Source organism: Lactuca virosa, chromosome 1, assembly GCF_052849685.1.
Source record: "Lactuca virosa cultivar CGN04683 chromosome 1, Lactuca_virosa_CGN04683_v6, whole genome shotgun sequence".
Lineage (NCBI taxonomy): Eukaryota > Viridiplantae > Streptophyta > Magnoliopsida > Asterales > Asteraceae > Lactuca > Lactuca virosa.
Window position 1 is genome coordinate 242364277 of NC_136426.1, and position 15302 is coordinate 242379578.

The window sequence follows — 15302 nt, forward strand, 5'->3', positions numbered from 1 at the left end:
GGTTCGAACCCCGAGTGGGGGGGGGGACCGGGTATTTTATTGAGAGGATTAGAGATTTGTTCAAAAGCGGTTAGGGAGCTAGATAGAGAAATGCACTATGGATTCATGAGACCAGGGATATTGGTGGTCGAGGTGAGTTACAGAGAGAGTTAATGCATGATGTACGCGTTCAAGAAAGGATAAGTATCTGCACGGCAGGTGGCCGTTAGTCAGAGGCCTTGTAGTAGATAAGAATTTTTGAAGTGGTTGGTTCGATGAATGGATTGTTATATGCTCTTTGGAAAGGGTAAGAGATGATCTTGCAACCAGCTTCAGAGTCGGTATGAATATTCTTGCAGAGGTTTGAGCAACAGAGTAGGGAGTTTAGGATTGTCGACATCGTGTTCTGAGTCATCGACGATTTCTCTATGTTTCAAGTTGAGGGTTGGGATTTTCGAAGTTATAAGATGTGTGGAAGGAAGATTAGTTGTGAGATTATGACAGAGTACATTGCGGTATATGAGTATGATGCCGTGAGTAGGAGATCAGTGGTGGGGGCAAGACATCATGAGATTCTGTGATGGTGTGCCGAGGCATCCGGGTATGATGTCCTAAATTTCGGTTTATTTCTAGTCTTGAGTTATGAGATGACGAGTGGTGTATCAAGTGTCTATGGTTCCGGTGGGGGCCCTTCAGCTAATTGACATCAAATGGATTTATCTGAGAATGTGAATTGCAGCGAGAAAAAGAGGTTTTGTCACGATGGTGGTCGTCCGAAGTAGTGATGCTTAGCCTGGATGGGTGTGTGTGTACCTATCTATGCTGGGCCGCAGAGCATGAGTTAATGATCGCAGTGTGGTTTCGACCTGAGGATGAGATTGCGAAGTGGTAAGAGTAAGTGCGGTAAGACTGCGGGGAGCTGTAGTTTCAATGAGTTAGTGAAGAGAGGTTGTGGTGATGCTACGGGAAGCCGTAGTACTCACTATTCAGTGAGAGGTTGTGGTGATGCTACGGGGAGCCGTAGTACTCATTATTCAGTGAGGGGTGTGGTGATGTGTGACAACCATCAATTTTTGGCCAAGTCAAAGTCAACTAAAGTCAACAAGTCAAACCGGTCAACTCATCTAACCCTTGTATATTAGGGTTTCCATTATGATTCGTATTGTACTACTCGCAATCTTAATACAAAGTATCACTTAGAGTTTTCACGTCTAAACCCTAATCAGGGTAAGTGATGAATCTACTCGATAAAACATTATTCCATACCCCTCGAGAGCGTATAACATTCATAACAAGGCTTAACAGAGTGTAAGAACCTTGCGTTGCGAAGCCAAACACTCAAAAAGGTCACAAACGAAGTCTCTCCCAATACTCTCTAAGTAGGAGAAATCTCTCCAAGTATGTGAAATCTCTCCCAAATCTCTCTTTGTATGAGAAATCTCTCCAAGAATGTGAAATCTCTCCCAAATCTCTCTCTGTATGAGAAATCTCTCCAAGAATGTGAAATCTCTCCCAAATCTCTCCAAGTATGTAAAATCTCTCCAAGTATGTCAAATCTCTCCCAAATCTCTCTCGAAATCTCTCTCAACTTCTTATAATCACTTGGGGCATCCCGACCCTCGATTTAGTCGTAAACCGCTCGAAAACGGAAGTCTACGCGAAAAACAGCCTTTTAGGGCCGAAGTCTTTCTATAGGGACCAAACCCTCCTTGAGCCGAAGCTCCAAGAACCAAAACCGAAGTCCCCTTAAGGAACCGCAGCCATCGGACCGGAACGACTAACGACCGGAACTGCTGAGGACCGAGGCTGATGAAGACCGCAGCGCTGAACCGAACCCGAAACTAGAGCACCGGACCTGACCCCCGCCTTCGGTTCCTTCTGATGAGATCGCCTGCGGTACCTGCTCGGACCGAAGTCCCTCCCCCTCCGGTTCTAAGGCTGCTAAGACCGGAACCTCGCCCCTGACTGCGGATTTTCCCATTTTCCACCCGGTTTTCGACCACGACTCCATTTTAAGCCCGTTTTTAAATATTTTAACGAGGAATTTTCACCCAAACTTATATTTTGACATATAAGACCCCATATATTCATAAATTAAGCATATTTTTAGGGAAATCCTTATTTAAGAATAAAAATCTATTAAGTTAGATCTTGTGGTGGAGTGTTGACTTTGTCTTAGTGTATCACACAAGCAACCACCCCATGCCCACTCCATGACCAACCATTGTCCTTCCACCATACCTAGTCACTTCCACCGTCCTTCCCATCATTTTCTTCCAGCCATACACTTGAACAAAAGGTAGAATCATTATCTCTCCTCTCTCATTTCTCTCATTTCCACCAAAGAACAAACACCTTTCTCTCTCACTTCTCTCTCTCTCAAATTCGAGATTCAAGGGCTAATCATCAAGTTTTCTTTCACTTTTGGTAAGTAATATTATCCTCCTTATGATTATTTCACTTCCTTCTACCCAAATCATAGATTACTTACACAAATTCCATCACATTTGTGTTAGATCTTCGAACCTTCAAGGCATCTTCTAAGTGTTATTGAGTTGAACACTTCATTTTCTTCAACATCCATCCACTAAGAACACACAAGGTGAGTTCATACCCCTATCTTTTCATGTTTTTCTTAAGTTTTAAGGGGGGGGGGGGGGATACAAGTTAAAACATCAAGAACACAACTAAACTCATTTAACAACCTTCATCAGAAAAGTTTAACTCCATTCACGGACTGTTTTGGTTAACTTAAACATGTTGGTTCTAAAAACTGTATTAGGTGCAAATAGTTCAGGTTCATACCTTTAAAATGACTACTTGTACATCTCCATACGATTTTTCTATGGTTTATGGTGATTTTTACAAAACTGCCTATCATTTCAGAAACGAATTCGGACCAGTCTGTGAATATGAACATTTTAACACAAGTTAAAGACTTCTAAAAATCATAATAAAAATTATGAATAAACTAGACACATTTTGTGAATTCTCAGAATTTACGGATTCAGTTTTCGACTTCGTATGATTTTTTTATGACTTTTCTAAAACAGTGCTGAAAGGCTAAATCTAGTTAACAGCCTATAACTTTCATAACACTTTGTATTATGTTGAGCAAAGTGTATAACAGTAAGTTCTAAATATTGAATGTATTTTCTTGTTAGTTTATCATCATAAATTGAAAATTAGTCATTCATGATAAGGTTTTTTCATTCATTTCGAACACATATAATAAACTACAAGAAGCATAGTTTATGGATTTTTACTACATGAAAAAGGTTTTACTCTCAAAACAAATGGGTTTTTCATATACTACATGATAAACTATAATACTAATAGTTTAAAGATTTCATATCACTAATCTATTCATAAAAGATGATTTTACTTCCTCCACGGAAGAGGTTTAATATCAAACTATGTGTAAACTAGTTAACTTAGGTTGTGAGGCAATTCTATCCCCTTACGTTCGAGTGCGGGATCCCAATTCCTGTAAGTTATGACCAAAGTCTCTTGTAAGGAGAGCGTGATAATTGTGTATAGATCTATATTGTGATTGACACCCCACACCTCGCTGCTAGCTACAGCCGGACCGGCAGGTCTGCGGGTGACAAGAGTCATAGTATCTTAACGTCTGAAAAACGTTGTGCAGGTTATTTCTCGTCATAGTATGGTTATAGCGACTCACATAGGCAGTTAACAATCTTTCAAGTTTACATGGAAAATTCTACTTTGAAAAGGGGGTTTACTTCTAAACTAAACGAGTTTATGTCGATTTAAACTTGCATGAATTACTTCAAGTATGGTAAAATACTTGTTTACTCTCGGTCCTGGGATTTAGGACTACATAACTTTTATAAGGAAAATATTGGATTTTCTTTGGAAACACATTACTAGTATGAACATTTTAAGTACAAATCACACACACACATCTCAGTCCTGGGATTTAGGACTACATAACTTTTATAAGGAAAATATTGGATTTTCTTTGGAAACACATTACTAGTATGAACATTTTAAGTACAGATCACACACACACATTCTTGGTCCTAGGATTTAGGACTACATAACTTTTATAAGGAAAATATTGGATTTTCTTTGGAAACACATTACTAGTATGAACATTTGAAGTACAAATCACACACACACATTCTCGGTCCTGGGATTTAGGACTACATGACTTTAATAAAGAAAATATTGGGTTTTCTGGAAACATACACTGTCGCTTTTACAAGGAAAATGGTTTCTTTCTCAAACAAAACTCTTATGAACTCACCAACTTAATTGTTGACACTCTTTCAAAACTACTTGTATTCTCAGGAAATCAGTGAAACAGGAAAACATCAGCATTTTGAGGATGGGACGTTAAGTCGTCAAACAGTTCATTTTGTCATCATAATGTAATTGATTTTGAAACATGTAAACATATACTATGGTGTAACCTTTTCAATTATATTTATGATGGTTGCATTTACTTTGAGCACTATTATACTCGTTGTTGTGATACTATACATGAAGTCCTCCACCCCCGGACGTTTCTGCCATCCTTGGTTTGGGGGTGTGACATGATGCTACGGGGGGCTGTAGTACTCAGTATTCAGTGAGAGGATGTAGTGATGCTACGGGGAGCCGTAGTACTGACTATTCAGTGAGAGGTTGTGGTGATGCTACGGGGAGCCGTAGTACTCACTATTCAGTGAGAGGTCATTGTGATACTGCGGGGAGCCGTAGTACCCACTAGTCAGCGAGAGAATGTTGTGATGAAGTGCTCTCTGATCAGAGCTTGACGCAGAAGAGTTTTAGGCTTGGGTAGCCCTAATATCTGAGTTTGTGGGAACCTGGTGGTCGAACCAGGGGCGAGACTGGGGTCTCCATGTTTGTTGGGAGTCGTTATATTCTGAATTAGGTAGTGGTTTTTGTGACCAAAGGGAAGTGGGTCAGTGAGGTACGCATGGGTTGCGGGTCATGAGTCATGAGTTGAGTGGTTCATTGGGACGAGTGGTCCCAGCTCTGGGTCAGATCAAACTCTCGAGTTTGAGTTTGGCTCTGGTAGTGCGTTGAGTAGGCAGAATGAGATTCCAAATTCAAAGTTGAATTTCATTTGGAAGGGGGTATTGTTTCCATCTGGTGTCTTAGACCTGAGTGGGTCAATTCGTTGGTGTGAGAAAACCGCAAAATGCATGGAACTAATGAGTAGTAGACGACAGAGGTCGAGTGTGAAACGAATTCTGTATTCGCTTGAGGAAAAGCGAACTTCGTGACTTGTGTGTCACACTGGGCCGAGATAGCTAGTTTGGGAAGGAAGTCAGTGAGACATATTGAGGTATGCAATGGGTAACCCTTGGAGGTTCAACTGCTAGGTCGGGAGATGACCTGGTGCTCAGTGTTGAAAGGGATATTGGAGAAGGGAGCTGAGGTTTGATTGTAGTACAGTGGATGGGTCCCTGGTGTGATGTGACCCTTTCATTCTTTGGAGTATGATCTGAATTGTTTAACATGTTTGGTTTGAGTGATCGGTAGTCAATTTTTGGGCGTTGACTTGTTTTATCAGTCGCAACAAGGGAATCAGAGGGGCAGTGAGTTGTTAGGGTTGTTATTCGAGGAGCGAATAGCATGGTGATATCTTGAGAAGGCGGTCTGGCAGTGATACAGGCCACTAGAGTTTCCAAATTCTGGAGAGTCAGAAGGGTTATCATAGCAGCAGAAGGGTCTGTCCTATTTCTGGGTGGGAGTTCCTGTTCGGATTTAGGTGTCCATGGAGGGAGATAGTTGTGTGGTATGAGATCCTCTCAATGGTGCTTTTCAGTTAGTGGGCTCGATCTATGTGTTGTTGAGGATCGATTTCGAGGGCGAAATCTAATTCAAGTGGGGGAGAATTGTAACATCCAGACTTTCAGGTATATTATTGTGTGATTAATATTGAGATTTTTGGAGTAACTCGACGAGTTGTGAGTCCAACTCGTCGAGTAGAGTCGAGTGTCCACGTGGGATTAATGATTGGACTCGACGAGTCAGAGAGCTGACTCGCCGAGTAGGTGCTGGGCAGAGAAACCCTAATTTCCCGGGTTTGGGACCTATTTAAAGGAACTTATAGCCTCATTTGCGGCTACCCTTCCTTGAAAGCAAATCCTAAACATGCATAAAGAGCCATGAGAGTCTTAGAAGCTAAAACATGGAGTAGATTAGTGCATCTCTTGAGGAGAAGAGGAGATCACCCATCAAGGGAGCTAGAGAACCAGTGGATCTGGTGTAACTTCGTGCAAGGGCTTGAGTAAGAGGTAAAATCTTGCACCTTTCTTGTTATTTTTCTTAGATCTTGTAAATATGGAAGATTAGGGTTTCTTCCACCATTGTTGGGACTTTGTATGTATAAGGTCTCTCTTGAGGCCTAGAATTCAGATATGGACCTTGTGAGGTCCAGAGAGTCCAAAGATTATAACTTTAGTTAACCATAGAAGAGTTATTGTGGTTAATCATCCTTGTTAGAGTTATATTGGCATTATGAGCTTTATATGCCATGTTTTAACATAAAGCTTGCAGCTTTATGTGACAATCGACCCTTAGGATGGTAGATCTAATGTTTGGGGTAACGGATCTGCCTTAAATCGTTTGAATGAGGAAGCTGATCGAAGGGACTCGCCGAGTCCATGGCCTGACTCGACGAGTCGGTGAGGGTTTGTCCCGATGGGATGATTGAGTGATAACTCGGCGAGTTGGGTGTCAACTCGACGAGTTGAGCTAGACTTCTGAGACTTATGAGGATACGAGGGGACTTGACGAGTCGCAAGAGTGCACTCGACGAGTCGGGTCAAACTTGGACTGTTGACTCGAGTGTTGACTTTTGTTGACTCTGGGGTTCTGGTCAACATGAGTAATAAGGACCATGGAGGGGTAAAATGGTCTTTTATCCACTTCAAAGAGTTAGAAAGAGAATGAATAATCTTCGGTTGTTTAAATTGTGAAAAGTGTATTAATTAGTGATATTCATCCCTTGTGTTAGGCGGAGGCCAGTTCGAGATTCGGGTGCCAGGTTATTTACTTGTTGCTTGTCAGGTGAGTCTTCTCACTATACATTACCTAGAGTGGTATCTATGTGCAGACTGGAGGGTCTTATGTGTTATGTGTATGTTTGAGATTATGTGCATTGCGATATATGTATGCTATGTGTTATATAGACCGGATCGGAGGGTCCAACGACTTACGAGGCCAGAGGGTCCTCGAGTAGACCGGACCGGAGGGTCCAACGAGCTAGAACGGACTGGAGGGTCCAACGAGCTACGGGACTGGAGGGTCCCGCTGAGACACATTGACCGGAGGGTCATACTGAGTTATAGCCTCGAGTGGCTTATGTGCTGTATGTGGTATTTTAGGGAACTCACTAAGCTTTGTGCTTACCGTGTTACGTGATATGTGTTTCAGGTTTCGTCAGGATCGCGGGGAGGCACCGGCTTGATTGTACACACCAGAGAAAGAGTTATGTTTTGAGGATCCTGGATTATTAATGGAGTTGTGTTCTGTAATTTGAACAAACGAGATTTCTATACAATATGTTATGAAAAATATACGATTTTAAAATGAAAAATTTGTTTGAAAAATTTACGTCGTTACAAATATAGAGACTCAACTTGGGCAACTAACAACACTTGTTAATGAGAGGTTAAATCAAGACCAAAAATATAAACCTCATGTAATGGAAATCTACATCGAATGAGAGGTTCATTCCAAGCCATTTATGACCCATGAAATAGCTACCATGAAGCCCAAGTCGTGTTTAGAAGAAGAAAAGCCCAAATCCAAAAAAAGCAAAAAGTGGATCGTGTTATGATGATTCACCACGTCGTGGTCACGGGAGGACAAAAAAATTCAACTCTCAATTCGTATCAACCTGCTTTGTTATTCTCATCTCAAGCACTCAAGCATTCTTTGGAGCTGGAACAAAAGAAGTTTATGTAACAGGTGTTCTCACTCTCAATAAATGCTCCATTCCTCAATTCAATGGCTAAACTTCCAAAGTTTGCAAAATATGTTATGACTAATAGGAAAGAGTTGGAAAAGGAATCAACCATAGTGCTTAATGAGTTATGTTTAGTTGCAATCATTAATGGATTGCCAACCAAGATGAGAGACCCAAGCCAATTAACTTTGCCTTGTGAATTTGGCAACTCTACTTCTATTAATGCTTTAGCCGATTCGGGGGCAAGCATTAATCGTATGCCTTATTCTTTCTACCAAAAGCTCGAATTACCAAAGCTCCAATACACAAGGATGGAAATTCAGATGGCAAATCACTCGATCACTTACCCACGAGGAATCATTGAAGACTTGTTAGTGAAGGTGGGCAAGTTTTTTTTTTTTGGATTGACTTTGTGGTTCTCGACATGAAAGAAGATGAAGAGCTTCCCATAATTTTGGGAAGACCATTCTTGAGTACCACAAGAGCTCTTGTTGATATCCATGACTCAAAACACACACTCCGTGTAGAAGATGAAGCAATTACTTTCAAAATGAGTCCAAAAGTGAGTCATGAAAAGCCAAAAGATGAAGTGTCAAAGATGGATGATATGGAAGAAGACCTAGATGAGCTAGTTGAAATTGAAAATATGATGGAAGAAGAGTTGAAGGTTTGGGAAAAGCCCCATGGTGAAAAAGTCAAATGTTCTTAACCAAAAGCGTCAGTTCTTATGACATTCGAGGTGATCACGTTTACTACACCTAAGGGTCGAGTGGAAGAAGAAGTTGATGAAGTGGAAGAGGACTTATATGAAGAGGTTGAGATAAGTGATGAAGACATGGGTGGAGGATTAGAGGAGCCTATAATGGTCACGACGAAGTTAGACAAGGGAGGTCTTAAAGAAGTTCCCAAGAAGTGTGCAAAGGCGAAAAAGCAAGGTAAAGGGGTGAAGCACAAGCATGAGGAAAGTGCCAATAAAAAGAAGAAGGGAAATTTCAAGAATGCATAAAAAAGAAGGGCTCAAGCTTACAAATGCAAGTCGAAAGAGAAAAAGGAGAAAAAGGAGATCCCACTCCCAACCGCGACAACATAGAGTGAGAAGGAGTCCAGTTCACGACTTCTCAAAAATAAGCGTTTTTCGGGAGGCAACCCGATGTTTTATAGTTTGCATTTTTCTTTTCCTTTTGATTTCTTTTTAGGTTTTAGTTTTATTTTGGTTTTAGTTTAACCAAATGATCATGTGTTTCTCTAGTCTTGTGATTTTATTTTGTAGTGTTAGAAAAAAAAATATATGTGAAGCAGTAAAGGAGCTTAATGGATGAAGAAGTCGTGCAATTTTTGAAGATCACAATTGAAGACCATGTTTTGATTAAGTGTGGGGTTCCCATTTACTGAAAAAAAGAATTTTGAAGAATCTTTACAGAAAGGGAATGGTCCTAAGCCATTAAGAAGAGTTGATGAATTATTTTGACTGTTGAAGACGATCTAAGAAGACAACACGATGTGTCCATCATCACCACGTCGTGGCATTCGAATTTATCACGACTACATCCAACCAGACAACACGACGTGGAATCACTAGACCACATCATGGCAATTTTAAAATTCATGACCATACGACTATTCACTTGACACCACGACGTGTCGTTACTCTACCATGTTGTGGCAGAGGTTCAACACACTTTTTGAAGAATGGTTCTTTGATTTATTTCGATCTGGCACATTTGCATTCACAAAAAAGAGCCTAGAAGTATTGTTTCCAGCCATTATCCGAGAAGTCCAAGCTTTACCACACAAGTTTCAGAATTCGATCTCGCCACTACTATCCCAAGGGGAGTCTGTTCCAATTCTCCCTTTTTAATTTATGTTCTTATATTGTTTAAGTATGCAATGGGGACATTGCATCAATTAAGTGGAGTTAGGGGGTTAAATTTAAGAATACATGCATTCTGATTAAAAAATTGAAAGAATGGAGAGGCTCAAAATGGATTGTCTTGTGTAATGTAGGTAGCTAAAGTCTTGATTTGATAATAATAAAATCAGTTTTTGTCACACCCTGCCCAGCCGTTGGCGGAAACAACGGGCAGTGCGACGTAGAGATAACTGGATCTCAGCAACAGGTACAATCAAACACAAAAGTATATTTTTTTAAATATTTATTTATTATTGATTTTGAAGGATTACATTATTTTAGGGACAAACACAACTCCTGAAATAACTATACTAAACTTCAACAGCTTCCTTGCAAACTTCATTCATACTCGAGGGACATTCTTCCATACTCATATTTATGAGAATACATGTATTTTGAAAGTCAACATAATGTTGGTGGGTGCACGAGTGTTTTTTTTGAATTCCTTTTAAGAATACTTTTCTTTAGTGAAAACATTTCTTATTTATTTATACAGTCTTCTATCTTTTAAGATATCTTTTATTGATCTTATATGACTATCTTTTCAGGATATCTAATGATCTAACGTAATATAATTAGGATTGTCTTTTGTTAATCTTAATTTACTATCTTTTAAGGATTTCTAACGATCCTAACATATTTTTATTACCATACCAAGTGTAACAATTGGTAAAAATTGGTCAGAGTTCGGCGGTCAAACCACCGTGAAGCGCTATGTATTAATGACCAATGGTGGGTAATTTTATGTTTAATATGTATATTAAAAATATTATGTTCATAATCACCTTTTAGAACACCCTCTTAGATTGTTGCTATCCTTCGTGAGCTCCACAACCCCGACGATGGCCAAATTGATGTTGAAGGCCACCGGAAAATCAACCTTCCCACCGGCTCTGGCATCCCCTTTCCGCCTTCTTCTTCATCTAGCACCACCACAAAACCCCATACAAGTACTATTGTCTTTCTCGATCCCCCTAGCCCGGATTGGAGGCTTAAACATTGGGAAGATGGAACCAAAGGAGGAGGTTGTTTCCTCCGTTTTATTAGAAATCATGTTATTTAATTAGTATTTAATCAGAAATTAATTTGGAATTAATTTTGGGATTAAAGGAACTGACTAAAAGAACAGGGGCTGTTTTGCAAATCATTGATAGTTGTGAAACGGGGCTGATGGGCTCCTTAATTAGGGGTGGACGAAATTCTATAGAGAAGCCCTATAGATTTCGTCTAAGGCTTCTTAGTGGGAGGTCCATGGGTTGCTTAAGCCTTAAGCAGGAAATTAAGGTTTCCATCAGAAACCCTAGCAGCCCTCAACTATATAAGGAACCCCTAGGCTTCAGATTTTTGGCCAATGCTTGCATCTAAAGAACCCTAGCCGAAATTCTAAGTGCTTCCATCCTCTCTCCTCTCATCCTTTTGCTAGTGGTGTTTGTGAGCCATTAGAAGTGCAACATTTGAGGTACTAAGCTTTCAAGAGTCAAGGATCTACAAGGAGTTTTTGTTATTACTACATAACAAGCAAGGTAAACATCAAAACCCTTTTTTATATGATTTTCAAAAATTGTATGCTAGATCTAGGGTTTATTGCTTTGGTATTCAATTGCATGTTCAGCTAGTGAAAATATTAGATCCAAAGCAATTAGGGTTGCATGATCACATAGGATGTGGTTATGCTCATAACCTATCAGTGGTATCAGAGCCTAAGATGTTTTTCAGTTGAATTTGATGCATATGTGAATTGTCCAAAGGAAGAGGGAACAAATTCGTTAATCTGTTCATCAGACTCGACGAGTTCCACATGGGACTCGACGAGTTGAGCCTACTCGACGAGTTCATTGCAATAACTCGACGAGTCGGGCTGTTAGATCCCTGATTTTTCGATTTTTGATATCTTTGTTTGATTAGGATAATTTTCAAATTCATTTTGAATGTCTAAAATTGAATTTTCTGGAAAAGTAAATTTATATCCTTATAAAATTAAGAGATTTTGTCAAATTTTAAGATAAATACAAAATTATTTGATTAATTTAATTATTTAAAGTTTGATCTAGTATTTTTGAAAAGTTTTAAAAATACCCCTATGGTTTCAGAATTTAAAATCTAATTAAAAGTTTAATTTTGAGATCTTAAATTCTAGAACCCTAGTGTTTTAAAAGTTTAAAATACACCATTATACTATTATAAAATTCAAAGATTAATTTATATATATATATATATATATATATATATATATATATATATGTATGTATATATATATATGTATATATATATATATGTATATGTATATGTATATGTATATGTATATGTATAAGTAAAGTCAGTTTTACCGTTAGTAGGCCTCATTCACGAAGCTATTCTATAATGGGTGTTTAAGGAAGTGGCCTCTAAAATGACCGCCATTGGGTATCCATTCTTACCCACCGCACTCTTGACTAGTGGAGGGTCGTTAGCCGAACGGGTAGGATAGGACATTAAGCTCTCATTAATAAGTATAATGATAAATATAAAGTAACTAAATGTTTTTATAAACCCCCAATCATAGTTACTTTAGGAAAATGTGAATTTGATGCTAATCCATGAAATTGCACATTGCACTTTGTCAAGTCGTTAGTGGAGCGTGTGTGGTTAACCGACACACTAACTTGGACTAACAAAGGGTGGCAATGGGTAGCTCGTAAATTATCATTGATCAATGGAGCGTGTGTGGTTAACCGATACATTGATTAGGTGGTAAATGGCATCGAGAGTACCAAGCTAATTTGCATGGTTATTCACACCTTGTTTGTGATCCTCGGTATCCCAGTCACAAATTTGAAGGGAATAATTGAGATTGAACATGCCATTGAATAGTTCAATGAATCTCAAAAGATCTAGGAATTTCATTTCATTCAAAACCTAATTCATTTAAAATTTTGTTTTCATGGTGGAATTGTGTCACACCCCAAAACCGGAACGGCGGAAACGTTCTGGGGTGGAGGACGTCATGTACAGTATCATAACAATGCATAATAGTAAAGACAAGCAACAACATCCATTGCATTAATATAATAATTGTAATACAAGTGTGTTCTGTATAGTTTGTAAGACACCAAAATGTATAATCAAAATAAAGATGAGTCTTGTATGTGCTCCATCTTCTCAAAAGCTTCATCTGTACCTATCTACTGATGACCTGAGAATACAAGTTATTTTGAAAGAGTTTATCAGCATAAAGCTGGTGAGTTCATAAGTGTTTAGTGTCATTGCTTGTATAAAAATGTTTGTAACAACTTAAAGTAGTAACTGATTTCAAATGTTTGTAAATAGTATACTCCCTAGAAAATCCTATATTTTCCAGTAAAAATGTAGTCTTCTACCAAGACCCGATTGTTTGTGTATTTGTTCCTTATGTAGAGTAAGAGTTTTTCCTCAGTGAAACTATCATTATAAAAATATAGTTTATTTAAACGTGTATGTGACAAAATCACAATGTAATGAAATACAGACTCCAGGTAGTACTAAATGTACAGTACACCTCGGGGAGTCTAAAGTAGTAACATGTAGACTCCAGGTGGTATTAAATGAACAATACGCCTCGAAAAGTCTATTTTTGCCTTTAATTCTTAATTGGTTAATTAAAGGTTTGAATGTGAACTCGTATGTAACCATGCTGATCGACGGCTGAATAACTGATGACCCTCCAGGTCATATGTAGTGAAGTAACATTTTGTCATCCCTTGGCCTTTCGGCTGGGACTATAGCTAGCAGTTGGGATGTGGGAGTGTTTGTCCCGTATAGATCTATACAAATAATGTCCGATCTCCCTCCAGGAGACTCTGGTTACAAGGTGATAGCACAATAAAGTGTCGTATCGAGAAGTAGTATGTCACATTCTGTTTATAGTATTCAAATGTTTATGTAGTATGTCATAGTGTAGTAATGTTTTCTCTATACTAGTGTATAGTATGTTCTCTTGTATAGTGTATAACGTGTATTGACTCATAACTGTACTGGATCTTGTAGGTGCCGTTGTAATAGTAGTAGTGAGTAGTAAAACCTTAACTATACCTATTATAGTTAAATAGTAAGGTTGTAGGTATGCCTTTGCTACACAAAGGTACTGAACTGAAGTGAAAGCTTTTATATCCAACACACACACACACACACACACACACACACATATATATATATATATATATATATATATATATATATATATGATATATAACTAAGAATTCAATGACATTCGGACAAATAACAGGATACCCTAAGTCCACAACCAAACAAGGAACAGGAAATAAGGTGAGCTATCAGTCCTAAGTCCTTCAAGTCTTACTTATATAAATATATTAGTGTAGATATGAGTTCGAAAACAACGCAAGTTTAAAAGAGTTTGGAAACAGTTTTAGTATCTAAAAGTTTAATAAAAGGTTTTGAAACGCTTGAAAACCATAATTTTGATAGTAACTTGAAAGTAGTAGTAAATCTTTCTGTTTGTTCTAGTCATTAATCACATGTGATTAAAACAATAACTAGAATATTTCAACTTGTATCCCCCCCCATAAAAGCATTTAAAATCATTTCAAAGGTTGATTAAGGGGGTATGAACTCACCTGCAGTGAGTAACTCGTATGAAAGGTCGATATAGGATCACCGGGTGTCAATTGATGTCTTGAGCACAAACGAGTCCTATTTTCATGTAATAACACATATATGAATACATTAATGTATATAACCACTAATGGTGATAGGGACATGCCTTAAGGACATAAAAACACTTAAAATTAAGTGTTACCAACTCATATGGTTGCACATAAGGGGTATATGGCCCTGTATTGGAGTGTAAGGCCACAAAAGCATGGGTTTTGTGTGTGTGCGGCGAGAGTGTGCGGCCAAGCCTGTGTGCGGCCGTACACTCACTATGAAGTGTGTCAAAAACGTGTTTCCAAGCCTTAGGAATGTTCTAGTGAAGGTGTTTTGACCATTTCTTAGCCGGAATGGGAGTTTGTTGCCAGTTTGGACCCTTAAAAGGGTGTGTGCGGTTGCACATTGTGTGTGCGGCCAGGCCTGTGTGCGGCCGTACACTCCCATAGAAATGTGTCCAAATCGATTTTCCAAGGTTTTGTGATGATCCTAAGAAGGTGTTTTGGCCGATGCTATGCTTAGATGAGTGTTTAAGTCCATTTTAGGGCCAAAAGATGTGTGTGCGGTCACACATGATGTGTGTGCGGCGGTACACACATGAAGATCATCTAGAACGATGATTTTATTGATCAAACTCGAGGAAAAGGCTTTCTAATGTGTTGTAGTAATGATCTAAGGATGTTTACTTACTTGTATTGCCGATTGGAGAAGAAAACTTGAAGGACCCTTAAGAGAAAATGTTCCAGCTTTGAAGGAGTGGGAAAAGGGTGTAAGGTTGACTTAGGGTCCTTTATATAGGCTGGAGTGTGAGGCTAGGAGGGTGTGCGGTCGGCTGTATGC

The 15302-nt window shown here is 38.9% G+C and overlaps 1 protein-coding gene across 1 annotated transcript; it reads left to right on the forward strand.

The window, feature by feature from the left end:
- Window positions 1-7971: 7971 nt before the first annotated feature.
- LOC145128549 (uncharacterized) lies at window positions 7972-8639 on the forward strand. Its single transcript, XM_079063354.1, has 2 exons — window positions 7972-8314; window positions 8362-8639. The coding sequence occupies exons 1-2, from the start codon at window positions 7972-7974 to the stop codon at window positions 8637-8639; spliced, it is 621 nt and encodes a 206-aa protein (XP_078919480.1).
- The last annotated feature ends 6663 nt before the right edge of the window (window positions 8640-15302 follow it).

What these genes read in the sequence shown, in the direction of transcription:
- LOC145128549 (XM_079063354.1), top strand. Translation starts at nt 7,972, where the DNA reads ATGGCTAAACTTCCAAAGTTTGCAAAATATGTTATGACTAATAGGAAA. An exon ending in AGACTTGTTAGTGAAGGTGG is followed by an intron (nt 8,315 to 8,361) that starts GCAAGTTTTTTT and finishes TCGACATGAAAG; the next exon opens with AAGATGAAGAGCTTCCCATA.